Source organism: Argopecten irradians, chromosome 15, assembly GCF_041381155.1.
Source record: "Argopecten irradians isolate NY chromosome 15, Ai_NY, whole genome shotgun sequence".
Taxonomy (NCBI): Eukaryota; Metazoa; Mollusca; class Bivalvia; order Pectinida; family Pectinidae; genus Argopecten; species Argopecten irradians.
In genome coordinates, this window is record NC_091148.1 from 17510819 (window position 1) to 17527280 (window position 16462).

Below are 16462 nucleotides of genomic sequence, written 5' to 3' on the forward strand. Positions count from 1 at the left end.
TATAAATGAAGGTTGTGGCTCCACTGGGGTTGAAGAGTGGGGGCCCAATAGGGGGAAATATTGAAAAAAAGAAAAAATCTATCTTCTATTTCAAAGAATGAAAGGATTTTGTCTACATTTGATTTGAACCATTGTTGGTAAAGGCAGCAAAAGGAGTAGGAATAGAATTGTAATATCACTATAATGAAAGCATTTTATTAATATTACTGAAATATCCAGGTGAGAGATACAGGCCCTCTGGGCCTCTTGTTTGTTTTTTTTTTTTTCAAATTTTCCCTTGTTTTAGACTTAACTCTTTTGCATCAAAACTCACTTAAAGTTTTTAAATGCTCTTGCGTCCATAATTATTCATCCCTCACCTTTCTAATGTGTATATACATGTACATTCATTTGAGTTCTATGAATGTTTTAATGGCAGAAAATTATGGAAATATTTTTGAACTTTTTCAAGTTCTACCATGTTTTCAACTTCACTTTGTTTTGCATCAAACTTGACTTAAGTTTTTCAAAAGCTTCCAAGTCCCTCAGGTCTGTTTTGACATTTTGCGAAGGCTGCCAATGATGAACTCAGCAATTATTGTTTGTGATGTTATTAAGAAGCAAAATTGGTCAGAATTAAACAAGGGATTAACTGACCGAAAGTCATTGCTATTTGGTCAGAGGCCAAGTTCAAAGGTCACATTTTGTATCTTTTCACTGGTGAATATTTTATGATGAAATAATAATGCAAAGTCCATCAGAATTGTACAAGAAATCAACTGACCAGAGGTCAAGTTCAATGAGTCAGAGGTCAAGGTCAATTTTTGTATCTTCTCACTTATTAACATTTTAAGCTCACCTGGCCCGAGCTTATGAGATTATATGCCATGACATATGGCGTCCACTGGCAGTCTGCAGTCTGTTTGTCATCCATTTGTCAACTTTTTCTTCAAATCGCTTCTATAGTCATAATCAACTCAATAGATTTTGACCAAATTTAGTCTTAATCCTTGGTTGAAGGGGAATTATTTTGAATACACTGTTGGTCTGGTGTCCCCAAGGGGCCTTAGGGGCAGGGCAAACTCTTAAATTTACACTTCTTCTTTGGTAGGAAGGTCAGTTTTGTATCCCTCATGCAGGGCTCAAAGTGGCGCCTATTTTGATGACCATGGCGCCTTAAATTCATCATTGGCGACCAGACATTGGCCTTTAAGGCGCCTCAATAGTGACTAGAAAATTTGGAAAAGAAATAAGATCCAGCCTTAAATTAAACTTATTGCAACTGTGCTTTATAAATGACTGAAATATGTAACTGTCGTATAAAGACAATGTACCTATATCAATGCTTAAAAGATTCACAATGAAATAAATATTGCAGAAAGATGCTTATACTGATCTTAAAAGTTAAAAGAAAATGTTTGAAAATTTTAAAGAACTGGGCTAGCGACCAACTTTTCCAATTGGCGGCTAAATATTTTGGCTATATCAACTTTGAGCCCTGTCACGAGATTACAGATCTGGATCCAAAAAGGGGTAAAAGCAAATACTTGCTATATCCAGGTGGGCAATAAGGCCCTTTGGGTCTCTTGCTTATATTGTGTCATGACAAAATTGTTCAGAAGTTAAGGATAGAGCCAACTGATTCAAGGTCAAAGTTATGGAGTTAAAGCTTAAGGCTGAGGTCAATGTTTTGCTACAAAGGAACGGGAGGTTGGAGTTTGATTCCGGTCCAGAAACAAAATTGCTTAGAGATGGAGCTTTGTATTTATTTGTTCCTTATTCACAGAAGTGTACTCTTTAATGTATTAAGATTTCATATGGAGGTTACACTTTCATAATCACTTCATTAAAGTTGATCTCTTGTTAATTAAATAAGTATTATCGTTTCCATTATTTTACAGGTAATGAAGAGGTATGGCATGGCAGTTTGGATATCATTATCAATAATGATCTTGTTGTTGAACCTGTGGACGGAATAAAACCCGAAAGCCCAGGTGGAAAATCACCAGTTGAAGTAAAACTCAAACCAGGTAGTTTGAAAAGTAATCCCCAGATCATTGCTGAGACAATTGTGTTTTCATTTCTTCAGAAACAAAGGCACTCAGAAAATGACCATTTTTTATTTCCTTGTATTGGAGTTGCAGGAAAAGACTTGGTTTTCTATTTCTATGATTCATATCATGATGTGCTTTTGGAAAGTACCCCAATACCTATATTTGTAGAAGATTCCAGTGGTGAATCAAAAATCAACTTTGTTGCAGTGCTAGCTTCCTGGTTAGTGGTAAATTACAAGTATTTGTGTAGTGGGTTAACAGAGGCAATGTTATCAACAGAGAAAAAAGCTGATTTCTTTGTACATGCAGGCTCAAAACTAGACATATATGAGTCTGCTTTGAGGTTGGGAAATGTTGGGGTTTCCTGTCAATCACAAAAAACAGGTCATGTTGTGGACACAAGTGATCCTATTCTGAAAGGCTCACGAGAATTGATCACAAAGATTAAAGCAAAACAGAGTGGATACTTCGTTTTGTAATAATTACAAAAGTTCGTGCTGTACAGCTGTGTCATGTATTTTTAGGTCTCCTGAGACGAAGTCTCAAGTGACCTTTTCTAACCGCCTTTTGTCCGTCGTCCGTCGTGCATCCGTTAACAATTTAAATTTTTGACTTCTTCTTGGAAACCCCATAAGCAGTTTAAATGACTGATGGGCGGGGGCCAAAAAGGGTTGATTTAACTTAAATGTTTTAAAACCCAGGTGACCGTTAAGGCTCATGGCCTCTTGTTATCTTGTGAGTTCTCAAAAGCTGAGCTCTTAACTCATACCTTTTTGAATTCATAATTATATAAGTGTTCAGTTCAAATCCATACAATATGACTACTGCCTGATAAAAAATAATTAAAAACTTCAATGAGGTGTTGGTCATGACTCAGAAAAGCAAAGGGTAGAGATAGTTTTGTTTTACTGTCTCAGTTGGTCCATATCATATGAAGCCATATTCGATACATTGTACCAATATACACCTTAAATGTACATAGTGATTTGAGTGTTTTTGATTTTATGATCGTGTTACATTTATACCTGTCAATTTTGATTTTAGTATTTTTGATTTTATAGTCAATTAATTGTTACTTATACATGTCATTTTTGCTCATGTTGATAATGTATGACTATTATGTTTTTCTCCATTCATCACATATTGTTTTTTCCATGACAAGTTTTACAGTGCTCCAGTAAAGCTGCATACACGTGTGAAATATGCATTAAAATTGGTCAATTACCCACAAAAAATTGTGTCGACACTTACAGATTACTTATGTACTTCTTCAGTTTTAGCTCACCAACTTCAGATGGTGGGCTATTCAAATTGCCTATCGTCCATGGTCTGTCGTCCGTCCGTCCGTCCGTCTGTCCATCAGTCGTTCCGTCCGTAAACAATTCTTGTTACCGTTAAATCTCAAAAAGCACTGGAGGGATCTTTAACAAATTTCATATAAAGGTTCCTCCTGGTCTCTAGTTATGCAGGACTGCCAATTCAACCACATGACATGGGTTTCGTTGTGATGGTAAACCGACCTAAGCGGTGGATGGGCTAAGGGGGGGACGAGGTAAGCGGTGACCGGGGTGACTTCTGCTATTGCTTGCAATGGCAATTCTAGTTTTTGGCCCACCATCGTCCACCGTCTGTAAACTTTTCACATTTTAAACTTCTTCTCAAGTTCTACCAGTGGGATTTAGCTGAAACTTGCCTGTAATGATCCAGAGATGGTCCTGACCAAGTGTTGTTATTTTTCGGGCCGGTCAGAAATCCAAGATGGCTGCCACAGCCGCCATCTAATTCTTGAAAAAGCTATTTTGAAGTTCTTCTCCAGTTCCACTGGTGCCAACTTTGGTGTATATAAATAATTGTAAGATATCATGTAACATTATATATAATAATATTTTTTTATTAAAAAGTTAGGGTGAACGGGATTTAGGGCGAATCGACACTTAGGGGGCAAACGGGATTTAAAGCGAAACGACCTGTTACCATTCAGGCCATTATGTCAAATACAAGTTCTTCTGAGCTTATCTTAATTACTTATGAAAATGCTTGATATGATATCAATCTTCTGCCAGCTGTATCACACTCGTTTTGCCATTAGATTGCTCTGTTCGGAACACCTCGGATCAGAGGAGTTCCAGTATATTTATAAGCTAAACAAGATCGCAGACAACAAAACTGATGAACCGATCTATCTTTTAGTAATTGACACATTAGTATTTGTTAAACAAAACCCCTATTTACTACTGATTTAGGAGAAATATTTCCAGTTTAATTTTTACTGCCGGCGCAATGCAAGTTGGAACGGTTCGTGTTGACAAGTTCCCATGGGCACTCGTTGAGTACCTTTCACTAGTTGATTGGTTAATTAGGCGGGCACACCACATCGAGCTCCTCCCTCGTTTCTTATTGGCTAACGAACGGAAGCGCCGGCGATCAATTGCAAGTTGAGCGACACGGCACAAATGCTGTAGCTATATTGGACACGCCCCTATCACAAGCACTGCGACGACAGGTGTGTGTTACGGAAAGGTGTGAATAATCAATATGGAGCGTACTAGAGGTGGTCGTTACAACAAGGGCGAGGAAACTAAAGACACTGTTAAAACACTGGTGGTGAAATTGTTGTCTGAGGGATTATGTTTTTCTGAGATCTCTAGAATAACTGGTCTTGCCAAAAGTTCGTGTCACTGAATAGCAGATAAGTATGTCGTCGATGGATCGTCGGAAATACCACACGGAAGAGCAATGTTTTCACCTAAACTTACCCAAGAGGTCCTGCAATTTATCGAGAATCAGAAGATGAACAAGCTTCAGTGTATGCAAAAGAAATATATGTTAACTGTTAGAGGAGAATATATGTACTGTCGATAGTGTTCCTAGTGTACAGACAATCCAATATGCCATAAAAAAGATAATTGGAATGACTTACAAAGTTGTACAGAAAATTCCTTCGGAAACGACTACGGAAAGGTTCGAAGATCAGTTCGAACATTTCTTAGCTCAAGTACTTTCATATAAACCAGAACAACTACACTTCTTTGACGAGGCTTCAGTTATTAGAACCGATGGAAACCGAAAATGAGGGCATGCATTCAAAGGGGACCGAGCTGTAGAAATTCAGAAATATGCGAGCAACGCAACATTTACGGTTAATTTATGTGTCGGATATTTTGGAATTGATTACTTTAACATGATTGATGGTCCATCTAATGCAAATGTAATGATACAATTTTTTGACGATGCAATGCAAGAAACAAATGGTATCGGCAACACAATCTTTGCGACAGGTGACTGCATTATAATGGATAACTGTGGTTTCAACCATCAGCGCTTCGACGAAGCTTTCCTGCGTAATATGCTTGGTGTTCGAGGGATACATCTTGCATTCCTCCCACCTTATTCACCGGAACTAAATCCAGCGGAATACATTCATATTCAAATTAATGAGAGACGGACTCCAAGAAAACGCAATTATGACTTACGAATACACAGAGTATTCCATAGTCAATGCTATCACCAAAATTCCAGATTACGTCTCGCCCAAAATATTTTCTAAATGTGGATATGTTTAAAATGTGAATGGCGTACCAATCCTCTTTAAAATTTGGACGGTGTTCAGTACATGATGACGTACAAAGCTGAATCATATTTAACCTTGAGTTACCATACCATGAGAGTGGTTTCAACAGACACAAGTCCCTGAAAGTGTTATGAGTTTTTTTTTATGACAGGGACTTACTCAACAGAAATAATATGATTTAAACTCCACAATAAAATTTACTGTTTTTTCTAATTGCCTTTTGTCCGTCGTCGTCCGTCCGTAAACAATTTACATTTTCGACATCTTCTCAGAAACCCCCGAACCAATTTCAATGAAATTTTGCAGAAACAGGACTGAGGGGCGGGGCCAAAAGGGCCAAATTGACTGAGATTTCAAAAATCTTCTTCTCAAGACCCAAATAAGGTAGAATCAAATACTCTTCATAGATTGAATGGTCTTAAGGCCCTTTACCAAAATTGTGAATTTTGTGACCCAGGGGACTCAAGTTTGCCCCTGGGGAGGGGGTGAACTTTACTATAGTTTGTATAGGGAAATCACATTTTTGGCTATTATTTGTAGGATTTCTATAGGAATTTATCATAACTTGGTTGACATTATCAGCATGGGATGACATTTTGATGGCATGCACATATCGGCTATGACTGACCCCAAGGGGACTAAAGGGCGGGGCCAAAAGGGCCAAATTGACTGAAATTTCAAAAATCTTCTTCTCAACACCCAAATAAGGTAGAATCAAATACTCTTCATAGATGGAATGGTCTTAAGGCCCTTTACCAAAATTGTGAATTTCATTACCCTGGGGTATCAAGATTGCCCCTGGGGAGGGGGTCAAGTTTACTATAGTTTATATAGGGAAATCACATTTGTGATCTCATTTGTTGGATTTCTATTGGAATTTATTACAACTTAGTGACATTAGCATGGGATGACATTTTGATGGTATGCATATGTTACCCCTGACCGACCCCCAGGGGCTGATGGGTGGGGCCAAAAAGTTAATTTAACTGAAACTTTTTAAAACTCAGGTGACCGTTAAGGCCCATGGGCCTCTTGTTACTTAACTGGAAGTTATATTATTTGAAGAAATCATATACTTGAGTTTGAAATTACAACATATCAAACTTTTTTTATATATAGTCATGTCTCAAACTCCTTCACTTCAGTGTGTTTGTTACTGTATACATCGTTCATACATGTATTTTACATAAATTATGTCCTTTTTAGCTCACCTGGCCCGAAGGGCCAGTGAGCTTATGTCATGGCGCGGCGTCCGTCGTCCGTCAACATTTCATTTAAATCCTTACTAGTCATGAACCACTGAATGGATTTTGATGAAATTTGGTCTGTCGGATCATTGGCCAAAGGGGATCTAATGTTGTATAAACGGAGGGTGTGGCTCCCTTGGGGCCAGAGAGGTGGGGCCCAATAAGGGAAATTGAGGTAAATCATTTAAATCGCTACTAGTCATGAACCACTGAATGGATTTTGATGAAATTTTATCTGAAGCATCATTGGCCATAGGGGATCTAATGTTGTATAAACGGAGGGTGTGGCTCCTTTGGGGCCGGAGGGGCGGGGCCCAATAGGGGAAATTGAGGTAAATCCTTTAAATCGCTACTAGTCATGAACCACTGAATGGATTTTGATGAAATTTGGTCTGAAGCATCATTGGCCATAGGGGATCTAATGTTGTATAAATGGAGGGTGTAGTTCCCTTTGTGCTGGAGGGGCGGGGCCCAATAGGGGAAATTGAGGTAAATCCTTTAAATCGCTACTAGTCATGAACCACTGAATGGATATTGATGAAATTTGGTCTGAAGCATCATTGGCCATAGGGGATCTAATGTTGTATAAACGGAGGTTGTGGCTCCCTTGGGGCTGGAGAGGCGGGGCCCAATAGGGGAAATTGAGGTAAATCCTTTAAATCGCTACTATAGTCATGAACCACTGAATGGTCAGAAGCATCGATATCATTGGCCATAGGGGATCTAATGTTGTATAAACGGAGGGTGTGGCTCCCTTGGGGCCGGAGGGGTGGGGCCCAGTAGGGCAAAAGGAGATCTAATGTTGTATAAATGAAGGTTGTGGCTCCACTGGGGTCGAATAGTGGGGGCCCAATAGGGGGAAATATTGAAAAAAGAAAAAATTTATCTTCTATTTCAAAGAATGAAAGGATTTTGTCCACATTTGATTTGAACCATTGTTGGTAAAGGTAGCAAAAGGAGTAGGAATAGAATTGTAATATCATTATAATGAAAGCATTTTATTATTATTACTGAAATATCCAGGTGAGCGATACAGGCCCTCTGGGCCTCTTGTTATAATTACATCGATTAACTTTTGTAAATTCCAGCTATTTGACAGGAGATATTGTTTAACCTTGACTACACCCAGGATAAGTTGTGCTCGTCTGAAGAGTATCGCTTTTTATACATATATGTAGCTTCTAACATGGAAACTGACCTGTATACGACAGATCCCCGCATCGATTCAAATAATATCACTGGTGATTATAAAATGCTTACTATACATCATGTTTAATGACTTATATTTCAAAGTGTGATCTTTATATTTTACCTTAAATAAATTCTTGAAACTAATAGACACATTTACAGACCATATCTACATGTAAAGTTTGAGAAATATCCCTCCAGTATGCTTCAGGAAATAAGATAACAAACGTCCATTCCGAAAATCCAAGATGGCCACCTGTCAGTCATTTTGTTGTCCGGATCAAAAATAAAATTGTAGTGTGAACATTTGGGGACCAAGATGAACCTTCTGTGAAGTTTTGATTATAAGGAACAGGGACAGAAAGGATTTGAATATCCCACAATCTTATGATCATCATTGTGCACTAAATCTGTCCAGTGTTATTGTTTTTACTACCTCTGCATCAGTCTGTGGTTAATCGAAAAATTAAAGATGTAGATTTCAATTTGATAATGATGCACTTTTTTATTACTTGTGAGTGCGTATATACTATGGTGAACACAAACGTTTTTGAAACAAATAGAAAAAAAATATGTGGTTAAGTCTGTTCTATCACCAGAGCAAACCATCAATGATAATGAGGAATTTCATGAACTTTGGCCTTCTCGTTTTTCTATTTGTTTGTAGCAGTGATCATAACTTTGACCATCATGGGCCTCTATAGAACTTCAAACCAATAGACAACCTGGTTTACTATTATGGCAATTTCCATGGGGTTTTACCTAATTATTTCAGATATCTTAATTTGAATTATAGATATTGCTATTTTAAATAGTTATCTGTTTTTGAAATCGTGATATCTTGAATTAAATTACAGATGTCTCTGACATCTATTCATTCAATATTAAGATATCTTGAAATCTGTAATTAAACAAGATCTTTGTGTTTCACATTAAATAGATATTTGTATTTAAAATAGAGATGTCTGTAATTTAATTAAAGTCTTAAAGATATATATATTTCAAATACAGATATCTTTATTCTAAATATGGAAATCTCTAATTATTGCATAAATATAAATATCTGAATTTAATATTGAGATGTCAATTTAATGCCAGATATATTTATTTTAATATAGATATCTGAATTTAAGTGGTAAAACCTTTTGCTTGCTATACATGTTCAGCGTGCCATAGTAAAATGATTACCAATGGTTAGACAACAGTTGAAAGACGACATGTCATCGATCAATCTAGAGTGGATTGAAAACAGAATACATAAACTTCAAATTTCAATTTTAATATTAAAACTCATTTTGGCATCAAAATCCATGTAAGTTTTTTTTTTTTTTTTAATTTTGAGAAAATTGCCAACCAGGAGGATGCTATTTCTCCTGGTTGGCAATTTTCTCAAAATTAAAAAAAAAAAAAAAAAAAACTTACTTGTCAGTCATTTAACAAGCAAACAACAAAGTCTGTTTCACCATGCGTGAGAGACATAAACAGGCACTAATCGTCAGATGGAGGAAGGGGTGGCAATTTCTCATTGTCCGATTCCACTAGATGACACAGACTGGAAAGGCTCGTCATCATCCAACTCTCCAAATTTCACAGAGATCTGAACCACCAACCAAATTCAATACTGAAAAGGATATTGAATTTTTTTACACATCATAATTCAGTAAAATTCACACATTCTGGATATAAATAATGTATGTAAGAAATGTACATGTATATATATAATAAGCATTATTACATTATTAAGAGATTTCCAACTCAAGCTTAGTGTGTTTTATATAAACATGGTAATGGCATCAAACACATTTATTAATATAACGATACCGGGTATATATGTTACTATCTAATATGTCATAAATACTGTTCATACTAAGACTATATATACAGTGTGATATTTTAATATGGAATTTGGTATATATATTTACCTTTTTTCGGATTCTTGTATTCAATTCAAATCTGAAATAAAAACAATGTATTTTAGAGGAGTTAATGATATTGTGTTTTTAATATACAGATTGCTATTGTACACCTCTGTTTGATTAAACAAGATGCCAGAGGGATCTTGGTGACCATTATATGCATAATGACCTTTATTCATGAAGGACAGGTCTTTTCTCTGCTTTCATTTATTTCCCTTCTTTCTCCTCTGAATCATTTGATAAGAATATAAAGGGAATCTACATATAAAGTCTAAGAAGATATACATGTACTGATAACAAGTTTCCACTGTGGAAATCAAAGTTATGAAGAAGGCCATCTGTCAGCCGTTTTGTTTTCTTGATTTTCCACAAAATTAAATGGGCATACCTAGGACTGAGAATAAAACCTAAATATAAGTTTGAGAAACTGTATCAAAGTCAATCTGCTCAAAAAATTGTAACTACAATGTATCTTCCATTGTCAAAATCAAAGATGACTGCCTCAGCTATTTTGTTTTTCTGATCAGTCCATTAAAATCAACAGACCATATCTAGGGACCAAGGGGAACCTACATATGATATTTGAGAAATATCATTTCACTACTTCTCAAGAAAGTGATAACTATTCAAAACCAAAATCAAAGATGATAAATTGTCAGCTATTTTGCTTTCGTGATTGCAGTCCCAAAATCAGCTAAGTACAATAAGGCACCAAGGAAAAATCTGCATATGAAATTTGAGAAAGATCCATTTGAACCATTTAGTTTTTTGTAAAAAACAGTGATAATAATTTTTCATTGTCAAAATCCAAGATGGCCACCTGTTAGCCATTTTGTCTCTGATCAGTCAAAAAATCAAGAGTACACATCTAGGACCAAGCAAACCTGCATATGATACTTGAGAAAATCCATTTAGTACTTCTCAAGAAATGGGAATAAAACATTTTCATTCTCAAAATCTAAGATGTCTGCCTGTTGGTCATTTTGTTTTTCTGATCCAACTTAAAATTGCATGGGCACAACTAGGGATCAATCATGTTCAACATCTATTGTTCATCCCTTTAATCAATTTTCATTTCCCTGTAACAATATTAAGAAAAGTAGGTCACATTGACCTAATTTTGTAAAATTCATGTTCAGCATCTATTGTTCATCCCAGATATCAATTTTCATTTCCCTGTGACAATCTTAAGAAAAGTAGGTCACATTGACCTAATTTTGTAAAATTCATGTTCAGCATCTATCGTTCATCCCAGATATCAATTTTCATTTCCCTGTGACAATCTTAAGAAAAGTAGGTCACATTGACCTAATTTTGTAAAATTCATGTTCAGCATCTATCGTTCATCCCAGATATCAATTTTCATTTCCCTGTGACAATCTTAAGAAAAGTAGGTCACATTGACCTGATTTTGTAAAATTCATGTTCAGCATCTATTGTTCATCCCAGATATCAATTTTCATTTCCCTGTGACAATCTTAAGAAAAGTAGGTCACATTGACCTAATTTTGTAAAATTCATGTTCAGCATCTATCGTTCATCCCAGATATCAATTTTCATTTCCCTGTGACAATCTTAAGAAAAGTAGGTCACATTGACCTAATTTTGTAAAATTCATGTTCAGCATCTATTGTTCATCCCAGGTATCAAATTTCATTCCCCTGTGACAATATTAGGAAAAGTAGGTCACAATGACCTGATTTTGCAAAATTCATGTTCAGCATCTATTGTTAATCCCTTGAATCAACTTTCATTTCCCTGTGACAATTAGAAGAAAAGTAGGTCACATTAACCTAATTTTGTACATCCTATGTATCCATTTTCATTTCCCTGTGACAATTTTAAGAAATTTATGTCAAACTGACCTAATTTTGTAAAATTCATGCTCAGCATCTATTGTTCATCCCTTGAATCAATTTTCATTTCCCTGTGACAATGTTAAGAAAAGTGGGTCACATTGACCTAATTTTGTAAAATTCATGCTCAGCATCTATTGCTCATCCCTTGAATCAATTTTCATTAGCCTGCATCAATTTTAAGAAAAATAGGTCACATTGACCTAATTTTGTAAAATTCATGTTCAGCATCTATTGCTCATCCCATGTATCAATTTTCATTTCCCTGTGACAATTTTAAGAAAAGTAGGTCACATTGACCTAATTCTGTAAAATTCATGTTCAGCATTTATCGTTCATCCCAGGTATCAATTTTCATATCCCTGTGACAATCTTAAGAAAAGTAGGTCACATTGACCTAATTTTGTAAATTCATGTTCAGCATCTATTTTTTATCCTAGGTATCAATTTCCATTTCCCAGTACGTGACACATTAATCTAATTTTGAAAAATTCAAGTTATGTGTAAATACTTCATTTGCAGTTGTTCAACACAACATACACTGGTTCATGTTTACCTATTGCTCACCATAGCATTGATTTCATTAAAAGCAATGCAAACTTAATATCAATTTATTACCATTTCTTTGTATTTTTTTAGTTTTTAAACTTTGAACACATTTACTACATTTCAAAATGCTTTAAACAATGCAATTAATGTTATCTAGAATCTACACTGTCAAAAAACATATTTGTCAACACATTTTATCAGCAACATAATGATAAGCTCTGAAAGGAACCAAACACTCTGACAGTTAACAGGTGCCCCACAACAGAATACAATACAGTACATTAATTTAATTTAACCTTGGTTTTACCATGGTATCTGTCTGATCAGTCACAAGTCTGAGATATTGATGTTGTCCACAAAAGCACTGCAATGTCGAGTCATATTTATAAAGTTTGGAAAATTAAGATCTCATTCTTTTCATTTGTATAATTGGTCACCAAATCTTATCAATACAAAATGCATCTCATTTTACTTGCCCTTTGCTTTCCACCAACATATCAAAAGTCACCTGACCTGTTCCTTAACAGCAGTTTTCCTTTCTCCATTTTTACCAGACCTCCTTTTAACCACAACTGTAGTTTAACAGTATTAATCTGTCACACTTGCATATTGTGTTAGTAATTTAAAGATAAAATGCTTGTGTATAATCACTATCATTAATTTGTACGTGACAAGTGCCTCCAAATTCATGCATAATGGTACTGTCACACAGTAACAGGTAACAAACAATAACTAAAATGGTGTGCAATGATGAACTAAAAGTTCTGTTCTGAACCAGCTCCACACACATAGATCGATTCATAGTTCCTAAATGGTGTAATGTTGGGAAGATGTCACAACAATTACACATGTATAGAATGGAGCTATTGGTGCATCATTACAACACTATCAACAGAATACTTTAACAGAACAAATCAACTGAACTCTCAAATATGGTATACACTACCTTATCAAGGAAAACTTATTAAAAATAGCATATAAAAATGCTAGGAGGAGGTCCACCATACAAAAAAATACAAACATATAAGCCTCCACTATCATCCTGAAAGTATAATAAAGAAATTAAGTGTTACCTTGATAAACTAAGGTATTTATAAAGTGTGAAGGTAGTTGACTACTTGGACCTGTATTTCAATTAACAGTCACACATCCCTACAACAATGATGAATGTTATGCCTTATATATATACATGTACATAATTATACGTACAATGCTTATTTTGTTGCAATCTCTCGACTGCAGACATATTGAAAAACTTGTTTAAACCATGTTCACAATACTATACAATATAAACAGCCAGGGATCAACTGGAAAAAAAGGCTTTCAGTTAAACAGCTGTTGAAAGCTAATTACAAAACGTCAGGCCTCCAGACTCCCAAAAACCACTGGGTTTTGCTATTACAGGACAGGTGTCTTGATTCATGAACGATCTAATGGCTAAATGTCAATCATCAAAAACTGAAGCAAATATATGTACAATGTACAAGTAACTTCATTAAAACATATGCAATAGAGTAGACAGAAAAGGGCTATCCAAAGGATATTAATGTAAAGGCATCCATAAAGGTTACATGTACAATTAATGACAAGAAACTTTACAGGTGTCAAAATAAGTAACAGAATTTACATCGGGTAATTTTATAAGCAGCCTGCAGACCAGGAGGAACCTATATATGAAATTTGAGAAAGATATCTTCAGTACTTTTTGAGATCTAGCGGTAACAAGAATTGTTTACGGACAGAAAGACGGACAACGGACGACGGATGAAAGGCGATTTGAATAGCCCACCATCATCATATGTCACCAAAAAAAAAATGACCAAATTGGAAAAAAAATATTAAACCTTTCGAGTAAGACTGTTGGGTAAAAAATAAATGACTAGTATTTCAATAGTTGATTAACATGCAATTCAAAAATACATTATGAAGTAAATTCAATCATGTTAGCAGTTCTGTAACTTAGCTAGTAGTTAGTGTTTACTTTCCAACTGATATTTGCTTGAGTGACCATGATTTCAAGCTCCTTCTGATTGTTTGAACTCATATTTATTTCAGCAGCTACGTATATACAATTTCATATCTCGAACATGTACAGGTTAGAAGTGACCAATTAATGTTTTACTCAATATGTTGATTATCCAATTAAAATGTTACTGAATGAATATTGCATTGTCTTTATATTTCTGATTTAAGATGTATTTGCTATAAATACGCCTAGATAAATTCGATATTATCAAAAATGAGAATCTCAATTCAAATGATGCAATATATATATAAAACGAAAGTGCAATTTGTACGTAATGAAATACCCCCGTCTCTGACAGTGACATGATTATCACGTATGCAAAGTTGCAAAGTTTCATGACAATCTCATTGGAAGTTCTTTTAGACAACCTGGTTACATTATAATAGAATGGGAAGGGACGCGACGGACATGGCGGGTAACAATATATATAATATATATACATGTACAACCCCCCCCCCCCCCCCCCCTCCTTTCATGGCGGGGCAGAATATAACTTAGTATCAATGTGAACAGCAAAAATCTGAATATGTATATATATGTATGGATATCAACGTATCATTTTCGTTCAGACTATTACCCTAAGAACGTATGTGCTTGTCTTACTTCAGTAAGGCTAATATTAAAACACACGACACGGGGAAATCCAAAACTTGAATGTGACATATTATGCATCGTCGGTGACCCACGGTTGATTGCACGACACTACGCTTCACTCCGTAGTGTAGTGCAATCAACCGTGGGTCACCGACGATGCATATTATGATGTGTAGAAGATTATGATGTCTCTACAGTATTGGCAATAAATACATGTATAAAGCATTAAACATATTACTAAATTAGCATACAATATTGCGCCGTAAGAAGAAATGCAGCACTCACCTTCAGCTGTCACCTGTATCTCCAACACCAGCGTCGCCCAAAATGTGTTCCTGCGCGTGTGATCGAGACTACACAGGTAACATTTGATTTAATAGCTACCGGCGAACTTTGTGAAAACTTTGATAAATAAACAAATACATAAATATATATTTGTGGGTAATAGATACACACAGCAAAATCTTAGTATATCAAATATTGTTACATAGTTTTTATAAATATATATGTATATAGTTTACGGAACTATTTGCACGCAAACTTTGCCCGACTATTCACTTTAAATATCAAACAGCACCCAAAATACCCAAATATGGACCGACTGTCGTCTACCTTACGGAGTGAAAATAATAACAGGTGTAACATTAAGCCTATGTATAGTCTGTATCTTTATCTTTTGTTTTTACCCGTTCAGTTCAGTATCTGATATTATATATGTATGCATTAAATTGAGATTTTTTTTTTTATATATATATATATATTAAAAACTCCGCAGTTAACAAGCTTAATATATCGCGTCTATATGGGGAAGGTTTCCATTAACGTGATGTACGATGACAAATGGAATTAAGAAACACACTTTAGAACTGTAGCTGAAACATTATTTATTGTTTTATCCTCCGAGTGGGTGTGTCACACCATGGCCAGTGCGCGCGCGACTTAAAAAAACGTCCCATTATATGGACCTACCGAGAAAGCCTTGTCCGCTTAACGGTACGCAACATTTTAACTTTAGGACAACAAAACATTTTAAATAATTGAGATACAAAAGCAAAGTTATATACATTGTACTAAGATACGTTTATATGAACACAACTATTATAAAGTATTTCTATATATTTTAAAAAGAGTGTTTTCGAATGGTTTGTTGAATTATTGAAAGCTTGATAACGTCATTGAAAATGCAACAGGCCTGCGTATGAATATATAACTTTGGAAATAAGGAATAACACCTGAATGTAATGGAAATGTGCAACGATATTTTATGATATAAAATATCCATAACCAATAGATTTGACATTGAGTAATTTAATAGGCATGTGGTGTTTAAATCGGGACTATATCGCACCGCGAGTGTAGTGTATTTAATACTTTATAAACAAACGGCGGATAATGCCACATATTGCAGAACATATCCCTGCATCAAGCATTTATTCAAAATATATTTTTTAATTAGAATATCTCCAATATTTTTTAATTAGA

General features: G+C 35.3%; 1 protein-coding gene and 1 long non-coding RNA gene across 8 annotated transcripts in view; one reads left to right on the forward strand and one right to left on the reverse strand.

The window, feature by feature from the left end:
* The window catches only part of LOC138308999 (uncharacterized), a 35212-nt gene extending 25191 nt beyond the window's left edge, over positions 1-10021 (forward strand). For all 6 annotated transcript variants that reach the window (XM_069250085.1, XM_069250086.1, XM_069250088.1 and 3 more), the window contains one exon: positions 1881-10021. In XM_069250085.1, coding sequence (XP_069106186.1) covers positions 1881-2512 — 632 coding nt within the window. In that variant the 3' untranslated portion in view covers positions 2513-10021. The remainder of the gene's footprint in view (positions 1-1880) is intronic.
* Positions 9522-15426, reverse strand: LOC138309000 (uncharacterized). Of its 2 annotated transcripts, none has more exons than XR_011206179.1 (4): positions 15279-15426; positions 13307-13402; positions 9962-9992; positions 9522-9660 (listed from the first exon to the last, which is right to left on the reverse strand). It is a non-coding gene; the product is annotated as an uncharacterized lncRNA (long non-coding RNA). The 2 variants fall into 2 exon arrangements; XR_011206178.1 differs by having other exon boundaries at positions 15266-15417.
* Between the last annotated feature and the right edge of the window lie 1036 nt (positions 15427-16462).